The following is a 22,989-nucleotide window of genomic DNA, read 5'->3' on the forward strand; positions in this document are numbered from 1 at the left end:
TTGTCACATTTCATAAAGCCCATCCACAACTAAAATATTATTTCATTGAGCTGCACTTTGTCGTCCCCTTATGATAGAGAAAAATCTACCAACCAGTATGTGATTACGTAAGGCTACTTTCACACTAGCGTCGTGCACTGCACGTCGCTATGCGTCGTTTGGTTGAAAAAACGCATCCTGCAAAAGTGCTTGCAGGATGCGTTTTTTCACCATTGATTTGCATTAGCGTCGCATTGCGACGCTTTGCCACACGTCGCAACCGTCGTGCGACGGATGCGCCGTGTTGTGGCGGTCCGTCGGCTGCATGTACATGTACATGTAACGTTTTTTGCTGCCGACGGACCACCATTTCCGACCGCGCATGCGCGGCCGTAACTCCGCCCCCACCTCCCCGCACCTCCCAATGGGGCAGCGGATGCGTGGAAAAACAGCATCCGCTGCCCCCGTTGTGCGGCGCATTCACTGCTAGCGTCGGTATGTCGGCCCGACGCACTGCGACGGGCCGAATACGACGCTAGTGTGAAAGTAGCCTAAGACTCACAGATCATGGAAAAATCAATAAAACAAACCCAATAGTACATGTTTGAGAAGATTGTAATAACTATGAGAAACACAAAATCCAAATATACAAAGATTTCAATGTCCAACAGGGAAAAAGAAAGCTTTGGGCAGCACGGTGGCTCAGTGGTTAGCACTGCAGCCATGCAGCACTGGGGTCCTAGGTTCATATACCCTCAAGGACAACATCTGTAAGGAGACATACCATACTGATAGGGAATTTCGATTGTGAGCTCCAATGAAGCGCTGAGGAATATTATTGCACCATATATTCTATACATATGCATAGTAAAGAATGATATAACTTTTAAACATTTTATTTATAGAGTAACAAGTGTGAAATACAAGACAAAATATTAATCATATAAAAATATTTTACAAAAGAAAATACAAAGCAGTAGAGCAATAAACAAAGTCCTGGTTATGTTACACAAAAGGGCTTGTAAAACCATTCAAAAACTATAGTGTGTGGTTTCTCTCAGGAGTTGTCGGGGAGAGATCGTACTCATCCCATTGAAGAACTCAACCCTACACTGTTATGCATAGAACATGCTGCCAAGACAGAGACACTCACATACATCATTTGGTGAATACTATTTAAGGCACAGATTTATAAAAGGACTTGTGAGAATCACTTCCCAATAAGGCTTCTGATGCTAGTGGCATTATAAAATAGTGTCTGACAGTGTGACTGGGATCATTATATGACCTGGATCCCATATGCCATTATATTTCCTGTATTAATACAGAGCATTGTGCCCTAGACTGCCATTAGGGACACTGCATTGGGTTAGCATGCGTGAATAGAAGCAAGGATCCGCGTTCGGTTAATACCATGTTTCTTTCACACTCCAACCACTTTTAATTTGTTTGTCACAACAATGCCAACACTTTTCGATCGTGACTTGAATAATGATTCATCATTTTATCTGCCGGAGCTGGATCCTTGCCTCCACGTCTGGCAGAGACGAAATCCCATGCCCCGCTCATGGAACTAATGAAGTACTCTCTAAGGCTGCCATCACACTAGCAGTATTTGGTCAGTATTTTACATCAGTATTTGTAAGCCAAAACCAGGAGTGGAACAATCAGAGGAAAAGTATAGTAGAAAAGTGTAGTAGAAATATATGCACCACTTCTGCATTTATCACCCACTCCTGGTTTTGGCTTACAAATACTGATGTAAAATACGGACCAAATACTGATAGTGTGACGGCAGCCTAAGGGTGAGCTGAATTAACCTTTTCTTACAGTTTATTGGGTCAGCATGTCTGCTTATTCAGACTCATCATATACTCAGCACTTAATATATGATGTCTGGTGTCAGGCACAGAACATTTCATACAAAAAAAATAAATCCTTCAAACCCACAGCATGACTTCACAGATTATCTGAATTCCCTGTCAGGAAAAATCAAGGGTGCCATCAGTGTCCAGAAGTAAAGAAGGAGCCCAACCCAGCTGGAGGAAATCTTCACCCATACAGCGGACCAAGGACTAGTCAGGGAGAGATCAGATGAACCTGGCCTGAAAACAGAACAGAAGAAAAAAAAAATTGTTGAACCATATAAGAATTTATATACTGTTCTGTTAAAAGAAAACTGTATTTTACTAGCTCTATCTATACACACACACACACACCCACACAGGTAAAGTTATATCTGGCTCAGGTGTGTTGAGACACCCCATATATAATATATTATTATACGGCTAACTCCTGCTTGTGTTTGCTGTGTTCTGAGGTAGCTCAGATCCAAGCAATTTAACTTCATATTGTCGCAGTCAATACCAATAATGGTATTTAAGAAAAAAGCATAGTATATAGAGTATAGCACTTGAGAGCATAGCACCGCTTAAAACTAATCTTTATTTGATTTTTTTTTTTTTTATCATAGAATGGCAGAGTTGGAATGGACCTCCTGGGTCATCGTGTCCAACCCCCTGCTCAAAGCAGGATTCACTAAATCATCCCAGAGAGATGTCTGTCCAGCCTGTGTTTGAAGACTTCCATGGAAGGAGAACTCACCACCTCTTGTGGCAGCCTGTTCCACTCATTGATCAACCTGTCAAAAAGTTTTTCTATTATCTAATCTGTGTCTCCCCCCATTCAGTTTCATCCCATTGCTTCTAGTCTTTCCTACTGCAAATGAGAATACAGATGATCCTTCTACAATGTAACAGCCCTTGAGATATTTGTAGACAGCTATTAGGGCCCCTTTCCACTTGCGAGGAAAACGGACGAGTGCAATCCGATAAAAAATCGGATTGCACTCGGACCAATATTAGTTAATAGGTGTCTATTCATTTGCGATTTTTTTCTCAGCCGAAATCGGACTGAGAAAAATCTGGATCGGCTGAGAAAAAAATCGCAGCATGCTGCGTATTGCTGAGATTCTCGGACGAGACTCGCCAATACAAGTCAATGGGTGCGAGTAAAAAAAAAAAAAAATCGCACAGCACTCGCACCATGCGAGTTCTGTCCGATTTTTACGCACCGGTGTCCTTTGAAAAGCCGGTAATTCAGCGCGGTGTACAGTAAAATCACACTGACAGGTTAGAATAGAGTAGATATATACACATAGAATGTGTATATATACATCTATATATGTCAGTGAGACACCTATATATGTATATTTATATTTAATGCAGCGCTAGATAGCATATAAGCCGCTAATTCAATTCCTGGCTTTTGCTCTCTCCTTCACAAACCCGACAGGATATGAGACATGGTTTATATACAGTAAACCATCTCATATCCCTTCTTTTATTACATATTCCTCTTCACTAATGTAAGAAGTGTCTGTGTGTCAAATTTGGGGGCTCTAGCTATGAAATTAAAGGGTTAAATGGCGGAAAAAAATTGGCGTGGGCTCCCGCGCAATTTTCTCCGCCAGAGTGGTAAAGCCAGTGACTGAGGGCAGATATTAATAGCCTAGAGAGGGTCCATGGTTATTGGCCCCCCTGGCTACAAACATCTGCCCCCAGCCACCCCAGAAAAGGCACATCTGGAAGATGCGCCTATTCTGGCACTTGGCCACTCTCTTCCCACTCCCGTGTAGCGGTGGGATATGGGGTAATGAAGGGTTAATGTCACCTTGCTATTGTAAGGTGACATTAAGCCAGATTAATAATGGAGAGGCGTCAATTATGACACCTATCCATTATTAATCCAATTGTATGAAATGGTTAAAAAAAACACACACAATATTGCAAAGTATTTTAATGAAATAAACACACAGGTTGTTGTAATATTCCATTGCTCTCTCAATCCACCTGAAGACCATCGTTCTGTAACAAATTAAAAATAATAAACCAACAATATACATACCTTCCGTAGATCTGTGACGTCCCACGATGTAAATCCATCTGAAGGGGTTAAAATATTTTACAGGCAGGAGCTCTGCTATAATGCAGCTGTGCTCGTGCCTGTAAACCCCGGGGAATGAAGGTAATGTAGGTCAATGACCTATAGTTACCTTCAGTCGCGGTGATGCGCCCTATGCTGGATGTCCTCATATGAACTCGAGCGTGGGAACTTTTACCAGGCTCCAGTTCATGAGGACATCCAGCAGAGGGCGCATCACCGCAACTCAAGGTAACTCCAGGTCACCCTGCATTTCATTCATTCGCAGGGGTTTTTACACACAGGAGCACAATTGCATTAGCACAGCTCCTGGGTGTAAAATGATTTAACCCCTTATGATGGATTTACTTCGTGGGACTGACGGAACGACGGAAGGTACGGGATATTGTTTATTTTTTATTTTTACTTTGTTACAGAACGAGGGTCTTCAGCTTGGTTAAGAGAATAATAAAATATTACAACACCTTGTGTCTTTATTTCATTAAAGGACTTTGTAATAATGTGTGTGTTTTTTCCTAACCATTTCGTACTATTGGATTAATAATGGATAGGTGTCATAATTGACGCCTCTCCATTATTAATCTGGCTTAATGTCACCTTACAATAGCAAGGTGACATAAACCCTTCATTACCCCATATCCCATCGCTACACGGGAATGGGAAGAGAGTGGCCAAGTGCCAGAATAGGCGCATCTTCCAGATGTGCCTTTTCTGGGGTGGCTGGGGGCAGATGTTTGTAGCCAGGGGGGGGGCCCAATAACCATGGTCCCTCTCCAGGCTATTAATATCTGCCCTCAGTCACTGGCTTTACCACTCTGGCGGAGAAACTTGCGCGGGAGCCCACGCCAATTTTTTCCGCCATTTAACCCTTTATTTTAGCAGCTACAGTGGCCAAATTTTGCACTTACACACTACTAACATTAGTAGTGTGGAATATGCAAAAAAAAAAGGGATATGAGATGGTTTACTGTATGTAAACCATGTCTCATATCCTGTCGGGTTTGTGAAGGAGAGAGCAAAAGCCGTCAATTTAATTAGCGGCTTTAATGCTACCTAGCGCTGCATTAAATATAAATATACATATATAGGTGTCTCACTGACATATATATATGTATATATGCACATTCTATGTGTATATATCTATTCTATTTTAACCTGTAAGTGTGATTTTACTGTACACAGCACTGATTTGCCGGCTTTTCAAAGGACACCGGTGTGTAAAAATCGGATAGCAATACGGATGTCATACGGATGTCACATGGATGTTGCGATTAAAAAATCGCATGACACTCGCATGATTTTCCTCCGTTTTTTTGGTCCGTTAATCGGACCGTTTTGTCTCTCGCAAGTGGAAAGGGACCCTTACCGTATGTCTACTCTCAGTCTTCTTTTCTGCAAGCTAAACATTCCCAAATCCTGTAACCGTACCTCATAGGACATGGTTTGCAGACCAGTCACCATTCTGGTCGCTCTTCTCTGAACTTGCTCCAGTTTGTTGATGTCTTTTTTAAAATGTTATGCCCAAAACTGGACACAGTATTCCAGGTGAGGTCTGCCCAAAGAGGAGTAGAGGGCAATAATGACTTCGCGTGATCTACACTGTATGGTTCTGTTAATACATCCCAGAATTACATTTGCCTTTGTTGCTGCAGCATCACACTGTTGACTCATGTTCAGTTTATGATCTATTAGTATACCCAAGTCTTTTTCACCTGTGCTGTTGCTTAGCCCTATTCCTCCCATTCTGTATATGCTTTTTTCATTTTTATTGCCTAGATATAGTACTTGGCATTTTTCCTTGCTAAAAACCATTCTGTTAGTTCTGCCCACTGCTCAAGTTTATTTATATCTTTATGAATCCTCTCTCTTCTCTAAGGCCCCGTCTCACATAGCGAGATCGCTAGCGAGATCGCTGCTGAGTCACAAGTTTTGTGACGCAACAGCGACCTCAGTAGCGATCTCGTTATGTGTGACACGTACCAGCGATCAGGCCCCTGCTGCGAGATCGCTGGTCGTGTCAGAATGGCCTGGACCTTTTTTTGGTCGTTGAGGTCCCGCTGACATCGCTGAATCGGTGTGTGTGACACCGATCCAGCGATGTCTTCACTGGTAACCAGGGTAAACATTGGGTTACTAAGCGCAGGGCCGCGCTTAGTAACCCGATGTTTACCCTGGTTACCAGCGTAAATGTAAAAAATAACAAACAGTACATACGCACCATCTGATGTCGGTCAGGTCCCTTGGCGTCTGCTTCCTGCTCTGAGTGCCGCCGTACAGTGAGAGCAGATCACAGCAGTGACGTCACCGCTGCGCTCTGCTCTCACTGTACGGCGGCTCAGTCAGAGCAGGAAGCGGACGCCAAGGGACCTGACGGGCAACAGATGGTTTGTATGTACTGTTTGTTTTTTTTTACATTTACGCTGGTAACCAGGGTAAACATCGGGTTACTAAGCGCGGCCCTGCGCTTAGTAACCCGATGTTTACCCTGGTTACCCGGGTGCTGCAGGGGGACTTCGGCATCGTTGAAGACAGTTTCAACGATGCCGAAGTCGTTCCCCTGATCGTTGGTCGCTGGAGAGAGCTGTCTGTGTGACAGCTCCCCAGCGACCACACAGCGACACAACAGCGACGCTGCAGCGATCACCATCGTTGTCTGTATCGCTGCAGCGTCGCTGTGTGAGACAGGGCCTCTAGTATTAGCTATCCCTCCTAGCTTTGTATTATCAGCTAATTTAATCAGTGTACCCTCAATTCCTTAATCTAAATCATTGATAAAGATGTTGAACAATACAACCCTTGATAAAATAAAGCATGCAAGTGAATCAAAACAAAACCACATTATGTGACAGAGAAAAAAAAAAAAGAAGTAAATCTCCAGCGTGAAACTTGGAAAAAGTTCAATTTATTTAGACAAATCCATTAAAATCCTTATTTCATAGTGATACAGCAAATGATGGGGTACATGATACGACCAACGCGTTTCGACCTGTTAAGGTCTTAATCATGGTATGGTATATGGTCAGAGCAACGAAACATATAGAAAAAATTAAACACAACAGGTGCAGCAATTGGAATCGAACAAAAAAAACTGGTGCACTAGTTAAAAGTCCCAACATTGGTACACATACAATTGACATACAATGATTCATAGAAAAACGCAGTGATAGCATTAAGACACTATACAAAGATCCAGATCAAATTAACAATGGAGAAATATGTATTACCACTGAAGTTTATGCAGAGGAGAACAAGAGAGGAAAAAAAAAAAATATATATATTTTAATTGTATTGTAAAATCAAATCTTGCCGTTTATTCAGACCCAATGGGGTTCTAGTCTGCAATTTAAAAATCCGTGCATTCAATCAAATAAATAAGACCTTTTGTGTTACAATTCATATATGTATTAATAGTATATGAAATACCTGTTACAATAGAAGTGAATTTACTGTTTTTATTAACATAATTACAAGTTTTGCAAGGATGATGGCCACATTTGAAAAAGCCCTTATAAGAAAGCCATGATTTCCCATCTGAATCATTTTTATTTAAAAAAAGGTTGGGTGAAAGAATATCTCCCAAAGAAGGAGCTTTTCTGGCTACAAATCGCATGTGCGCATTTTCCAAAATATTCGCCAGTTTAGTATCACCATATAAAGTTGGGAGATGTTTTTTCACTATTTTAGTAATAGTATCAAACTGAGGACTAAACTCTGTAATAAAATTAATACTGCATGGCTTTTCTGAGTCTCTTGTGGAAACATTGCAAAGGACTTTCTGAGGATTTTTTGTAGGATTTTTTTATAGTTTTTTTGGGGCGGTTACCCTCAATAATTAAAGATTGTCTATCTATATTATTCACAATTCGTTTGGCTTTAGATAGAGTCCACTCAGGATAACCTCTTGAACGTAATCTGTGCAATGTTTTTGAGGCTTCCTTTTCGTATGTTTCTTTAGAAGTGCAATTCCTTTTTAGTCTGATCAGTTCACCTGTGGGTATATTTCTGATAACATGTTTTGGATGCGATGAATGAGCTTGTAAAATGGAATTAGTATCTTTAGGCTTTCTATATGGTGAAATAAAAACTGTATTTGTGATGAGATCTGCTGAAAGTACGATATCTAAATAACTGATAGACACTTTACAAAAATTATAAGTGAAATTGAATTAATTATTATTGATATAATTAATAAAATCAGTAATTTCCAAAGGAGTACCGTTCCAAATTAATATCAAGTTGTCTATGTAGTGACCAAAAAAGGAAATATTTGGAGCAAAAGGATTATTTTCATTAAAAATAAATTTTTCCTCCCATACTGCAACTGTTATATTTGCCAAGGAGGGGGAGCATTTTCCTCCCATACTTACTCCTTGTTTTTGCAGGAAGAAAATATGATCAAATGAAAAATAATTGTGTGTGAGTAAGAAGTGTGTTGCCTCTATCATAAATAATTGAATTTCTTCTTTATAATGGCTGTACTTATTCAAAAAATAGGTCAAACTAGAAATAATGATATTATGTGGGATGGAGGGATACAATCCCACAATATCACGTCATCCATAAATAAGAAGACCAACTGAAACCATCCAAAGCAGAGATAACAGCTCTAGTATCCCGTATATAACCTGGTAGGTTGACTACTAAGGGCTGTAAGTAATGATCAACCCATTCTCCAAGATGTTCTGAAAAAGAACCTACACCCGAAATAATAGCCCTGAAAGGAGGGGGGGAAATATTTTTATGCAATTTGGGCAGAGCATGGTGGATAGGTGTAACAGGATTTTTCACAAGAATGTAATCTGAAATTTACTGTGTGATTGCTTCCAGAGGAAGTCCATCATCTAGCAATCTACTAATCTCTTCAGTATATTTATCAATAGGATTATTCGAAATTCTGACATATGTAGAAGAATCATTCAAAATCTTAAGGTTTTCAGCATAATACAAACCTGCATTTAGCACTACTTCCCCACCCCCCTTGTCAGACTGTCTTATAATGAGGTCCGTGTTGGTTTTCAGGTCTCTTAGGGCATTTCTTTCCTGTACAGTAAGATTATCTGAAACATTATTTAATTCTCTATCCAATTCTATTAAGTCCTTTTCAATAAGTTCCTGAAAGAGATCCAAAACAACAGGTCTAGATTGTATAGGATAAAAAAATGGGTTAGACAAATGAAAACTGTTATTAAGTGAACAGTCTCTAATCACTGAATGCGATTGCAGATCTCGCAACCTGTTATAATTCAAAAGGTCCTGAAAAGAAAAATGTCCCAATGGAAAAACTGTATCATCCATAGAGTTAGTTCATTGTCAGCAGAATGATGCAATTCAAAGGACTGATCAAAATGACATTTAAGGGTTAGGTTTCTTGCAAATTTATTCACATCAAGTAAAGTTTTGAAAATATTGAATCTTTTGACAGGGCAGAAACCCAAACCCTTACTTAGCAAGGCTGTTTGTGCATCTGACAAAATAAAGCTCGACAAGTTCCAAACAGGATATTTTAATAACGTCTCTTGTTCCGGAGGGGATAAGACCTTACGTTTATGTTTCCTCCCCGCTCTCCTGTGTCGTTTTTTGATGTAGAGGGAGTAACCGTGTTCAATCTGTCTCGATAAGACCCCTTGTGTGAACTGTGGCCAAAGGAGGTATCAGAAAAATCTTCTGAATGGTTCAAATTAGAACTTGAGGAGCCAGCTAATTCTTGTGATGTAGTAAAGCTGACTCTACTTCCTTTGTCATAATAATTAGAGTGGTGAGTGTCATGAATCCCCAATGGCCAGGGATAGCACAGGACAAGCAAAGTACAAATAAATGACGGACGAGCTCTAGGGTGATGGAACCTGGGCTGACCGCTGCCCTACGCCTGACAAACGCAACTAGAGATAGCCAGGGAGCGTGCCTACGTTGGTTCTAGACGCCACGCACCAGCCTAAGAGCTAACTAGTACTGCAGAGAAAATAAAGACCTCACTTGCCTCCAGAGGAACGAACCCCAAAAGATATAGTTGCCCCCCACATGTATTGACGGTGAAATGAGAGGAAGGCACACACATAGAGATGATATATATAGCTTTAGCAAATTGAGGCCCGCTGTAAACTAGAAAGCAGAACGATACAAAAGGGGACTGAGCGGTCAGCAAAAAACCCTAATCAAAAAAACCATCCTGAGATTACAAGAACCCATGTGCCAACTCATGGCACATGGGGAGAACCTCAGTCCACTAGAGCTACCAGCTAGCATAGAGACATAATAAGCAAGCTGGACAAAAAACCAAACAACTGAAAATCAGCACTTAGCTTATCCTGAAAGATCTGGGAGCAGGTAGGCAGGAACCAAACAGAGCACATCTGAATACATTGATAGCGGCAAGGGAAATGACAGAAAGGCCAGGTAAAATAGGAAACACCCAGCCTCTGATGGACAGGTGGAAACCAAAGGCCGCAACCCACCAAAGTCACCCAGTACCAGCAGTAACCACCAGAGGGAGCCCACAAACAGAATCCACAACAGGTGAGATTGGAAGCGTCTGCTATTTCTTTTCCATGGACGAAAGTTTTTCCAGGTGTATACCTGATTAAGTTCAAAGTCTTTTTTATCTCTTAGCAGCTTAGTACGTTTAATATCTGCTATATTTTCCTCCAATTTTAATAAATTTGCCTCCATTCTTTGATTGAAGGAGCTAAAATATTCAGAAGCACTGTATTTATTAAGAGCAGTTTGAAGCTCTGTAATGTCCTCTTTAATATGAGCAATTTCTTGTTCCTCATGTTTAATAATAATCTCCATTAGTTTTTTTGAACAATTTGACAAAGTTTGATCCCACTCTTAAACAAAGTTTTCAGAATAATTAAATGTGGGTCTCTTGTTAATCCTGAGACCTCAAGGGATAAGATTTTTAGACAAGTAGGATTTTAAAGAAGTCATGTCCCACCACAATCTCGTTTCTTTGCCTTTGCGATTTTCCAGTTTCCTGAATAAATCTTCTAGGGGTTTTCTTTTTTGGTCGCTACATAGACGACTTGATATTAATGTGGAACGGTACCCCTTTGGAAATTACTGATTTTATTAATTATATCAATAATAATGAATTCAATTTCACTTTCACTTATAATTGTTCTAAAGTGTCTATCAGTTATTTAGATATTGTACTTTCAGCAGATCTCATCACAAATACAGTTTTTATTTCACCATATAGAAAGCCTAAAGATACTAATTCCATTTTACAAGCTCATTCATCGCATCCAAAACTATACCCACAGGTGAACTGATCAAACTAAAAAGGAATTGCACTTCTAAAGAAACATATGAAAAGGAAGCCTCAAAAACATTGCACAGATTACGTTTAAGAGGTTATCCTGAGTGGACTGTCTAAAGCCAAACGAATTGTGAATAATATACATAGACAATCTTTAACCACTTCATGACCTTGGGATTTTCCGTTTTTCTGTGTTCGTTTTTCGCTCCCCTCCTTCCCAGAGCCATAACTTTTTAATTTTTCTGTCAATATTGCCATTTGAGGGCTTATTTTTTGCGAAACAAGTTGTACTTTTGAATGACATCATTGGTTTTAGCATGTCATATACTAGAAAACGGGAAAAAAATTCCAAGTGCGGTGAAATTGCAAAAAAAGTGCAGTCCCACACTTGTTTTTTGTTTGGCTTTTTTGCTAGGTTCACTAAATGCTAAAACTGACCTGCAATTATGATTCTCCAGATCAGTACGAGTTCATAGACACCTAAGATGACTAGGTTATTTTTTACTTAAGTGGTAAAAAAAAATTCCAAACTTTGCTAAAAAAAAAAAAAAAAAAGCGCCATTTTCAGATACCCGTAGCGTCTCCATTTTTCATGATCTGGGGTCGGTTGAGGGCTTATTTTTTGCATGCCGAGCTGGCGTTTTTAAGTATACCATTTCGGTGCAGATATGTTCTTTTTATCACCCGTTATTGCATTTTAATGCAATGTCGCGGCGACCAAAAAAACGTAATTCTGGCGTTTCAAATTGTTTTTCTCGCTGCGCTGTTTAGCGATCAGGTTAACACTTTTTATTGATAGATCGGGCGATTCTGAACGCGGCGATACCAAATATGTGTAGGTTTGATTTTTTTTTATTGATTTATTTTGAATGGGGCGAAAGGGGGGTGATTTAAACTTTTATATATTTTTTTTTTTTTTCACTTTTTTTTTTTTTTTTACTTTTGCCATGCTTCAATAGCCTCCATGGGAGGCTAGAAGCTGGCACAACGCGATCGGCTCTGCTACATAGCAGCGATCATCAGATCGCTGCTTTGCAGCAGAAATGCAGGTGTGCTATGAGCGCCGACCACAGGGTGGCGCTCACAGCTACCGGGGATCAGTAACCATAGAGGTCTCAAGGACCTCTATGGTTACTCCGCAGAAGCATCACTGACCCCCGATCATGTGACGGGGGTCGGCGATGCGCTCATTTCCGTCCGGAAGCGCCGGTTAAATGCCGCCGTCAGCTTTTGACAGCAGCATTTAACTAGTTAATAGCGGCGGGTGAATCGCGATTTCACCCGCCGCTATTGCGGGCACATGTCAGCTGTTCAAAACAGCTGACATGTCCCGGCTTTGATGCGGGCTCACCGCTGGAGCCCTGCATGAAAGCGGGGGAATCTGACCTCGGACGTACTATCCCGTTCGAGGTCAGAAAGGGGTTAAACCTCCTAAAATGGGGTTAATTATTGAGGGTAAACTCAACCAAGAAAACTATAAAAAATAATCCTACAAAAAATCCTCAGAAAGTCCTTTGCATTGTTTCCACAAGAGACTCAGACCTTTCAAAAGAAGAGTACGCAAACATTTATTGGATGTGTAACACTAATGCTCATAACATTTCTGCGGTATCTTATCATTGCAGACAATTTCATGCTGGAAAAACTAATACTCTAAGGCCGGGATCACACACAGCGAGATACGGCAGAGTCTCGCAGGTTAAAACCAAGCTTTGGCACCTGCACTCCAGAGCGGAGCGTGCGGCCGCATAGCAATACATGGAGCTGCACGCTGCGCTCTGGAGTGCCGGTGCCAGACCTTGTTTTTAACGTCCCAAGACTCGGCCGTATCTCGCTGTAATGTGACTCTGGCCTTAGTGTTATGGGCATTGAAAAGGTCTTTAACCCCTTTACCCCCAAGGGTGGTTTGCACGTTAATGACCGGGCCATTTTTTACATTTCTGACCACTGTCCCTTTATGAGGTTATAACTCTGGAACGCTTCAACGGATCCCGGTGATTCTGACATCCGGGTGATTCTGACACTGTTTTCTCGTGACATATTGTAATTCATGATAGTGGTAAAATTTCTTTGATATTACCTGCATTTATTTGTGAACAAAACGGAATTTTGGCGAAAATTTTGCAATTTTCCAACCTTGAATTTTTATACAATTAAATCACAGAGATATGTCACACAAAATACTTAATAAGTAACATTTCCCACATGTCTACTTTACATCAGCACAATTTTGGAACCAAAATTGTTTTTTGTTAGGGAGTTATAAGGGTAAAAAGTTGACCAGCAATTTCTCATTTTTACAACACCATTTTTTTTTAGGGACCACATCTCATTTGAAGTCATTTTGAGGGGTCTATATGATAGAAAATAACCAAGTGTGACACCATTCTAAAAACTGCACCCCCCAAGGTGCTCAAAACCACATTCAAGAAGTTTATTAACCCTTCAGGTGTTTTACAGGAATTTTTGGAGTATTTAAATAAAAATGAACATTTAAGTTTTTACACAAAAAATTTACTTCAGCTCCAATTTGTTTTGTTTTCTCAAGGGTAAGAGAAGAAATTGGACTCCAAAAGTTGTTGTCCAATTTGTCCTGAGTACGCCGATACCACATATGTGGGGGTAAACCACTGTTTGGGCGCATGGCAGAGCTCGGAAGGGAAGGAGCGCCATTTGACTTTTCAATGCAAAATTGACTGGAATTGAGATGGGACGCCATGTTGCGTTTGGAGACCCACTGATGTGCCTAAACATTGAAACCCCTCACAAGTGACACCATTTTGGAAAGTAGACCCCTTAAGGAACTCACCTAGATGTGTTGTGAGAGCTTTGAACCCCCAAGTGTTTCACTACAGTTTATAACGCAGAGCCGTGAAAATAAAAAAATTAAAAAATATTATATATATATATATATATATATATATATATATATATATATATATATATATTTTACTTTTTTTTTTTTTTTTACACAAAAAATTATTTTTTAGCCCCCAGTTTTGTTTTTTCCCAAGGGTAACAGGAGAAATTGGACCCCAAAAGTTGTTGTCTAATGTGTCCTGAGTACGCTGATACCCCATATGTTGGGGGTAAACCCCTGTTTGTGCGCACAGGAGAGCTCGGAAGGGAAGGAGCACTGTTTTACCTTTTCAATGCAGATTTGGCTGGAATTGAGATCGAACGCAATATCGCGTTTGGAGAGCCCCTGATGTGCCTAAACAGTGGAAACCCCCCAACTATAACTGAAACCCTAATCCAAACACACCCCTAACCCCCAATCTCAACTGTAACCCTAACCACACCCCTAACCCTAATCCCAACCCTATTCCCGACCGTAAATGTAATCCAAACCCTAACCCTAACTTTTGCTCTAACCCTAGCCCCAACCATAACCCTAGCCCTAACCCTAATGGGAAAATGGAAATAAATCCATTTTTTAAATTTTTCGTAACTAAGGGGGTGATGAAGGGGGGTTTGATTTACTATTTATAGCGCGTTTTCTACCGGATTTTTGATTAGCAGCCATCACACACTAAAAGACGCTTTTTATTGCAAAAAATGTTTTTTGCGTTACCACATTTTGAGTGCTATAATTTTTCCATATTTTGGTCCACAGAGTCATGTGAGGTCTTGTTTTTTGCGGGACGAGTTGACATTTTTATTGGTAATATTTTCGGGCACGTGACATTTTTTGATCGCTTTTTATTCAGATTTTTGTGAGGCAGAATGACCAAAAACCAGCTATTCATTAATTTCTTTTGGGGGGGGCGTTTATACCGTTCCACGTTTGGTAAAATGGATGAAACAGTTTTATTCTTTGGGTCAGTACGATTACAGCGATACCTCATTTATATCATTTTTTTGTGTTTTGGCGCTTTTATACAATAAAAACTATTTTATAGAAAAAATAATTATTTTTGCATCGCTTTATTCTGAGGACTATAACTTTTTTATTTTGTTGCTGATGATGCTGTATGGCAGCTCGTTTTTTGCGGGACAAGATGACGTTTTCAGCGGTACCACGGTTATTTATTTCTGTCTTTTTGATCGCATGTTATTCCACTTTTTGTTCGGCGGTATGATAATAAAGCGTTGTTTTTTGCCTCTTTTTTTTTTTCTTTTTTACGGTGTTCACTGAAGGGGTTAACTAGTGGGACAGTTTTATAGGTCGGGTCGTTACGGACGCGGCGATACTAAATATGTGTACTTTTATTTTTTTTTTTATTTAGCTAAAGGAATGTATTTATTGGAACAATATTTTTTTTATTATAATTTATTTAGGAATTTTTTTTTTTTTTTTACACATGGAATCTTTTTTTTCTACATTTTTACTTAGCCCCAGGGGGGGCATCACAGTAAAGTGACAGATCGCCGATCTGACACTTTGCTGTGCACCGTGTCAGATCGGCGATCTGACGTGCACTGCTGGAGGCTTCCCGGCGCCTGCTCTGAGCAGGCGCTGTGAAGCCACCTCCCTGCAGGACCCGGATGCAGCCCCGTGGCCATTTTGGATCCGGGGCCTGCAGGGAGGAGACACTCGGTACAAGGTGAGCACATCGCCTTGTACCGATCGTCTCAGGGAAGCACGCAGGGAGCCCCCTCCCTGCGCGATGCTTCCCTGTACCGCCGGAACACTGCGATCATGTTTGATCGCAGTGTGCCGGGGGTTAATGTGCCGGGGGCAGTCCGTGACCGCTCCTGGTACATAGTGCCGGATGTCAGCTACGATAGCCAGCCGAGACCCGGCCGCTGGACGTACTATTCCGTCCTTGGGAAGTAGGGCCCACCCCACATTGACGGAATAGTACGTCCAATGACAGAAAGGGGTTAAACCGAGTCGAGATGGGGATTTCAGACGTAAGGTCTTGAATCGTGAATCCTTCTGGATTTTTAAATTGCAGACTAGAACCCCGTTGGGTCTGAATAAACGGCAGGATTTGATTTTACAATACAATTAAAATATATATATTTTTTTCCTCTCTCTTGTTCTCCTCTGCATAAACTTCAGTGGTAATACATATTTCTCCATTGTTAATTTGATCTGGATCTTTGTATAGTGTCTTAATGCTATCACTGCGTTTTTCTATGAATCATTGTATGTCAATTGTTTGTGTACCAATGTTGGGACTTTTAACTAGTGCACCAGTTTTTTTTTTTTTTTTTTTGTTCGATTCCAATTGCTGCACCTGTTGTGTTTAATTTTTTCTATGTTTTGTTGCTCTGACCATATACCATACCATGATTAAGACCTTATCAGGTCGAAACGCATTGGTCGTATCATGTACCCCATCATTTGCTGTACCACTATGAAATAAGGATTTTAATGGATTTGTCTAAATAAATTGAACTTTTATCCAAGTTTCAAGCTGGAGATTTACTTTTTTTCTCTCTGTTGTGGACAACGCCTCTGATCCTCCTTGTGTGAATTACATTCTGAGTCAATCAAGACTTTTGTTCCTGAGCAAACTTGCACACAAGGACTTCTGCTCCAAACTGGTGAGCTGAATTTTTTCCCTTCCCTTTTTCCTTTGCATACACACATTATGTGATGGTACCTAGCAGGGCAACAACACTAAAATCAGTCACAAGTGTATATATTTGTACAATGTTTATAGAACAAAAAGGCAATAGAAATAGGACACTAGAGGACCCGTTTGACCCCATTTACTCCTGCCTAGCAGCTGAGATTGGCAACCTGTTTTGCACAAATTATGACCCCGCTGGCTCAACGTAGTCTCATCTTATTATGAGCTAATATGCCCTATCAAGTGATATATAAAACCGCAGTAAAAAAAACTCACTGTATACAGGTCAATACACACCAAGCACCAAAAAGCAGATCAGTTCATAAACCCTAGAGAACAGTTTTAGGGACAAAAAGGTAGTATTGACCCCAGTGGCTTAACTAGTGTTCCTCCCCCACCCCGATACATGTTGGTCAGATGTATGGGGCCTTGTAGCATTCTAAATCCTATAAGCCATACAAGTTGTCCCCTCACCATTATCTAATAATGTCTCTCATCTGGGGCCCATACTAGTATATATGACCCCCGTCCTTGGCTCATACTTGTATATATGTCCCCCATCCAGGCAGCTACTGGACACATAGTTCATGAGAGGTATGCATCACAGAGATGGTTGTCATTTGTGATGTAATCCTGGAGTATTTCTCTAGTGCATATAGCACTATGATTGTTCGGTGCATCTGGGCCAGGTTTTACAGGCTGCCCGAGATGGGCGGGTCTGGCTGGCCACATACCTCACCTCTGGGTGTGGTTAACATGTTAAGGTGGAGTCCGTTGCTTGACAGAATGGCAAAGGCTCAGCCAATAATCAGCTCCAGGATGATCAAAGACAGTCGCAAGTAGTGAGTAGAATTGAGCGAATATATCGGGACTCTGTAGCCGAATCCGAATTTGCCATATTCATGCCATATTGGTACGCTATTCATGGCAAATTTATGTTTGACAATCGATTCCGAACATATTAGTTCATTTCTACTCCCAATGACATTCGGCTGTGTTCGACAAATAATATTGCATAAACAATATTCACCGCCGATCATAACCAGAACGCAAAGTCCCACTGTTAAAAAAAAAAAAAAAAAAATGTGTTCTTTGGCAAATTGTATCCACTTAAGTACATCGACTGCCTAAAGAGAGATGCAGAAACATTTTGTGGATTGATGAAAAGTAAAATTGTTCTTTTTGGGTCCAAGGGCCGCACAGTTCATCAGACGACCCCCAAACTCTGCATTCAAGCCACAGTACACGATGAAGACAGTGAAGCATGGTGGTGCAGGCATCATGATATAGGCATGTTTCTCTACTATGGTGCCAGGGATCATGGACCAGTTTGCATATATTAACCCCTTCATGACCGGAGCTTTTTTCGGTTTTGCGTTTTCGTTTTTTGCTCCCCTTCTTCCCAGAGCCATAACTTTTTTATTTTTCCGTCAATGAGGCCATGTGAGGGCTTATTTTTTGCGGGACAAGTTGTACTTTTGAACGACATCATTGGTTTTACAAGTCGTGTACTATAAGGGTACGTTCACACAGGACTTTTTTGCTGCTTTTTTTTGCTGCTTTTTTTAATGCTAATTTAGGTGCGTTTTTTTGGTGCGTTTTTGGTGCGTTTTTTGGGTACGTTCACACAGGACTTTTTTGCTGCAGATTTTTGCTGCAGATTTTTGCTGCTTTTTTTATGCCAATTTTCAGCTGCTAGGACACCTCACAATGGCTCTTCACACCTTACTCTACCAGGAACTCCCTCACAATAGATCACAATCAGGACACCTCACAATGGCTCTTCACACCTCACAATGGCTCACAATGGCTCTTCACACCTCACTACCAGGAACTCCCTCACAATAGATCACAATCAGGACACCTCACAATGGCTCTTCACACCTCACAATGGCTCACAATGGCTCTTCACACCTCACTACCAGGAACTCCCTCACAATAGATCACAAACAGGACACTAAACCTTTTTATATTGGATTAAAGGGTTTTCAATTTGCCAAAAAATCATGTATCAAACCCCATACAATCTTTATTGTTAAAATGGAGGGCAATCCATGCCACCAAAAAGTGACCAAACCACAACAAAAACAAAACAGAAATGTGTTCCACCCAGTTAAAAACTAAGGGGTAAAGCTAGCAGTCCCTATAACGGTTCCTAAACGATAGCTGCCTGACGGCGGAGGTTGGCACCCTAGGGGGGAGCGTTTTGGCGCCCCCGCTCCTCGATGACTGACCCTAGTGGCCCTGATGAACCCTACAGCCTCTGGTGAATCCCACTACCCGTAGGCTAAAGGACCACTGATTCTAAACAGACAACAACTCTTCTAAGGAACGCTAGCACCCATAGAAATTAAAAACAATATGAACACATGAGGACCAGACTGGTGATAAGATTAGCGAGTCTGAGCCGAAATAGGTACCTCTCTTTGGTGGCTATTTTGGCCAATATGCCCCTACCCCTCAAAGCTGGGGCTATTAATTGAAACCAGAATGCAAATCAAATCCAAATGCTGAACACCAAGTGTGTCACAACCGGATACACTAATACACTTTTGTCCAATGTGTGTGTCAGCACGATACGGATCAGCCTATACCACCGCAGTTATGATAACAGTGTATAGCCCGCACGTGCTTGAGACCACCAACTGACACTCATGTACACACACTATCTGTTATCGATATATACATTATTGGTGTTCAGCAGCCACCATCACATAGATACTGAGGAAATCGTTGATACTCATCTGTATCACTCCAGACTTCCCACACCGTCTGTCCTTTCAGTATTAACGCCTCAACGCGTTTCGCCTGCCTAGGCTCATCAGGAGGCTCGATGAGATGATAACTTTGTGTCCCACATAGATTGGCTGCGTGCCCGCCGATATCTACTCACTTTTATTTCTCCCGCTTGTTACACCATGTCCAGGCCACTCCCCTTGGCTTCCTGCCTCGTATTCCCATCCATTCCTGTACATAACCCCCATGCGCATGCACGGGCTGGAGCGCAAACTGCGCCCATCTATTCCATACAGGCTCACTACGGGCGTGCGAGCGCTTCCGGTTCATCCGGAAACTACTTCCTGTCTGCGTCATGGTCAGGTGCTAACCGTAATTGTGTGACTGCAGCCGGTTGCCTAGCATCCCCATGGGAGCGTCTGTTTATTTATATTCCTGCCCCCACTGTTGAGTACCTTTGGAGCAGTTTGAAGCGCTCACCATAGGTATCTAGTTAGATCGAGTTACATCGCACCATAGAGAAGAGACTACTTGCTTCAACTCTTCCATAGGTATCTGGTTAGATCGAGTTACATCGCACCATAGAGAAGCGACTACTTGCTTCAACTCTTCTACCTACTACTGGATATCTTCACACCGGTTAGGGCGGGTTAAGATCATGCATCTTAGCAGGATATACCAAATCATTCAAAGATATGCATGTCACACTTTATATCCACCACCCCCAACCGCCCCCAAGATATCAATCATACAGGCAGCACTCACAGGTAAACCCTGCTTTTTACCGGTAATTTACGTGTAACGGGGAAACTTGAAAAAGAAAAAACGATGTCAAGGATACAATATATGAATATATATAATTTCTGAAAACTAAGAAATCTCTACATCAGTTTACATGGTTCAGTTGTCGGAAGCCCTGTCAAATTCCTATTACATACAGGTATACAGAGAACGCGCCTTCCAGAGTATTTATAGAAAACATGCATATGAAACCTGTTCATTTAGGCCAAGAGGCTCCCGGGACTCCATTCTAAATATCCATTCACATTCACGGCGTAGAATTGATTTATCTATATTGCCCCCCCTGGGGTTAGCACTGACCACCTCCATGATAGTGAATCTGACTCCCGTTATATCATCACCATGGTGGGAGCGCATATGTTTGGCTAGTGGGGTGTCCCGATTATTTCTAATATCTCCCATATGCTCCCCCACTCTTCTCCTGAACTCCCTCTTTGTCTTGCCCACGTAGTCTCTAGGGCATGGGCAGGAGGCCACATATACCACACCCATAGTCTTACAATTCGAGAACTCTCTGTGGTAAAAGATTTTCCCTGTGGCGGAGCTCTGGAATCTTTTGCCCGGTTTCATCCACTTACAGAGGCTACAGTCGCCGCATTTAAAAAAACCACAAGGTCTCCTGTCCAACCAAGTGCCTCCAGTCTTGGGTCTCTGATATTGGCTATGTACAAGCATGTCTCTAATTGACCTGCCCTTCCTAAATGTAATATTCGGGCGGTCACCCACCAATTCCTTCAGGTCAGGATCAAATTTAAGGATGTCCCAGTGTTTTGTGAAGATCTTCCTTACATCCTCATGTCGTGAGTCAAACGTTCCAATCACCCTCACCACTTCGCCAGGGTCATCTTTTACGTGTTTTTGCAACAACCTCTGGCGATCCGTCATTCTAGCACAGTTAAAAGCTGTATCTATGACGTGTCTCGGGTACCCCTTTTCTTGGAACCTATCTGACATCTCTGCCGCCTGACTCTTGAACATGTCAAGTCTGGAACAGTTTCTCCTCAGCCTAAGAAACTGTCCCTTGGGGATCCCTCTCTTGAGGGGAGTAGGGTGGTGGCTATGCCAATGCAGTAGGCCGTTAGTGCTTGTAGGCTTCCGGTAAATGCTCGTAGAGACTCCTCCATGCGCCTCCTTTTTGATATTAATGTCCAGAAACGCCAGTTCCGTCTCACTAATCTCAAAGGTGAACCTAAGACCCATATCGTTGATGTTAAGGACTCGTAGGAACTCATGGAACTCCTCCTTTTGCCCCGTCCACACTACAAGCACATCATCGATATACCTATACCACATAGATATATGCTCATGCCACCACTCCTCCTCACCCCCGAACACCACAGTCTCCTCCCACCAGCCCAGGAACAAGTTAGCGTACGATGGGGCACAGGGACACCCCATAGCAGTGCCCCTGAGCTGGTGGAAGTGCCTGCCGTCGAACGTAAACGCATTGTGCGTTAGTGTGTACTCAAGTAGTGACAATACAAAGTTATTATGTCTCGTGCATGTCACTGATCTCTGCTGTAAGAAATGTTTTACACCCTCTATCCCTGCCTGGTGTGGGATGCTGCTATATAGTGCTTCTATATCAATTGAAGCTAGCCACGCACTTTGGCCGAGGCATACCCCCTCAAGTTTGAGAAGCAAATCCGACGTATCTCTCAAATATGAGGGAATGGAAATCACAAAGGGTCGAAGGATCTGGTCTAAGTACAATCCACAATTCTGTGTAAGGGAGTCCACCCCCGAGACGATAGGTCGTCCCTTAAGGGGGTGGAGACCCTTGTGAACCTTAGGGAGTACATAGAATGTTGCCATGATGGGAAATTCTGGCAGCATAAAATCAAATTCATTTTTTGACACCAAGCCCTGGGTTAAAGCATTCTCCAAAATACCTCTTAATTCGTCCTTAAAGGTCCCCATTGGGCTTTCAGAGAGAGTCTCATAGGTTGTTCTGTCCTCCAAAATGGAGGTGCACATTGCCCGATATTCTGGGTGGTTCAGAATGACCAGATTACCCCCTTTATCCGAGGGTTTTATAATAATCTGGTCATTCTTCCTCAACTCATTCAATGCCTTACGTTCCCTTTCAAGGAGATTATCCTCTGATTGCCAATCATATTTCTTCAGTCTTTTAAGGTCCCTCTCAACTAGTAATGAGAATAGATCAACACTACTCATGTCGCCCTGGGGCGGCATCCTTACGCTTTTATTTTTTAGAGAGGTGAACGGACCTTTACCTTCCTCTGGGGTCTTATAATTCTCTTGTAAGAGTCCACGAAGTGCCTCATACCCAATCATATCCTCGTCTTGTAGACCTAGTCTGTAGCATTCCTCCCTGTTGTTATGTTGGAAGAACTTCTTCCATTTCAATTTCCTACAAAACAAGTGTAGGTCCTTGACCCATTCAAAACAATTAAAATGATTTGTAGGAACAAAATTGAGGCCTCTCTGGAGTACCTTATACTCATCACTTGTAAGGGTATGCGAGGACAGGTTCACAATCAAACCCCTACTTAATTGAAGCGGGTTCTGAGGTCGTAACCTGCTCTCGCCCCCTGCCCCAAAAAAGAGGAAGAGGAAGAGGAGGAAGGTGTTGACAAGTGTGTAGCAGAAACTTGCCCTAAGGCTGTATTGGGTGCCAGGAATGGGGTCATAGTGCCCATTCCACCTTTGTGGGCCCCTCTCCCCCTTTTTCCCGGTCTCCCCCTCCCACCTTGCCATCTCTGCCTGGATTGGTGACCTCTAAAA

The 22,989-nt window shown here is 41.8% G+C and overlaps 1 protein-coding gene across 4 annotated transcripts in view; it reads right to left on the reverse strand.

Moving 5' to 3' along the window:
• Positions 1-859: 859 nt before the first annotated feature.
• SERINC2 (serine incorporator 2) overlaps positions 860-22,989 on the reverse strand; it is a 313,329-nt gene continuing 291,199 nt past the window's right edge. For all 4 annotated transcript variants that reach the window (XM_077295553.1, XM_077295556.1, XM_077295554.1 and 1 more), the window contains exon 10: positions 860-2,084. In XM_077295553.1, coding sequence (XP_077151668.1) covers positions 1,946-2,084 — 139 coding nt within the window. In that variant the 3' untranslated portion in view covers positions 860-1,945. The remainder of the gene's footprint in view (positions 2,085-22,989) is intronic.

Source organism: Ranitomeya variabilis, chromosome 3 (genome assembly GCF_051348905.1).
Source record: "Ranitomeya variabilis isolate aRanVar5 chromosome 3, aRanVar5.hap1, whole genome shotgun sequence".
NCBI classification, from domain to species: Eukaryota; Metazoa; Chordata; class Amphibia; order Anura; family Dendrobatidae; genus Ranitomeya; species Ranitomeya variabilis.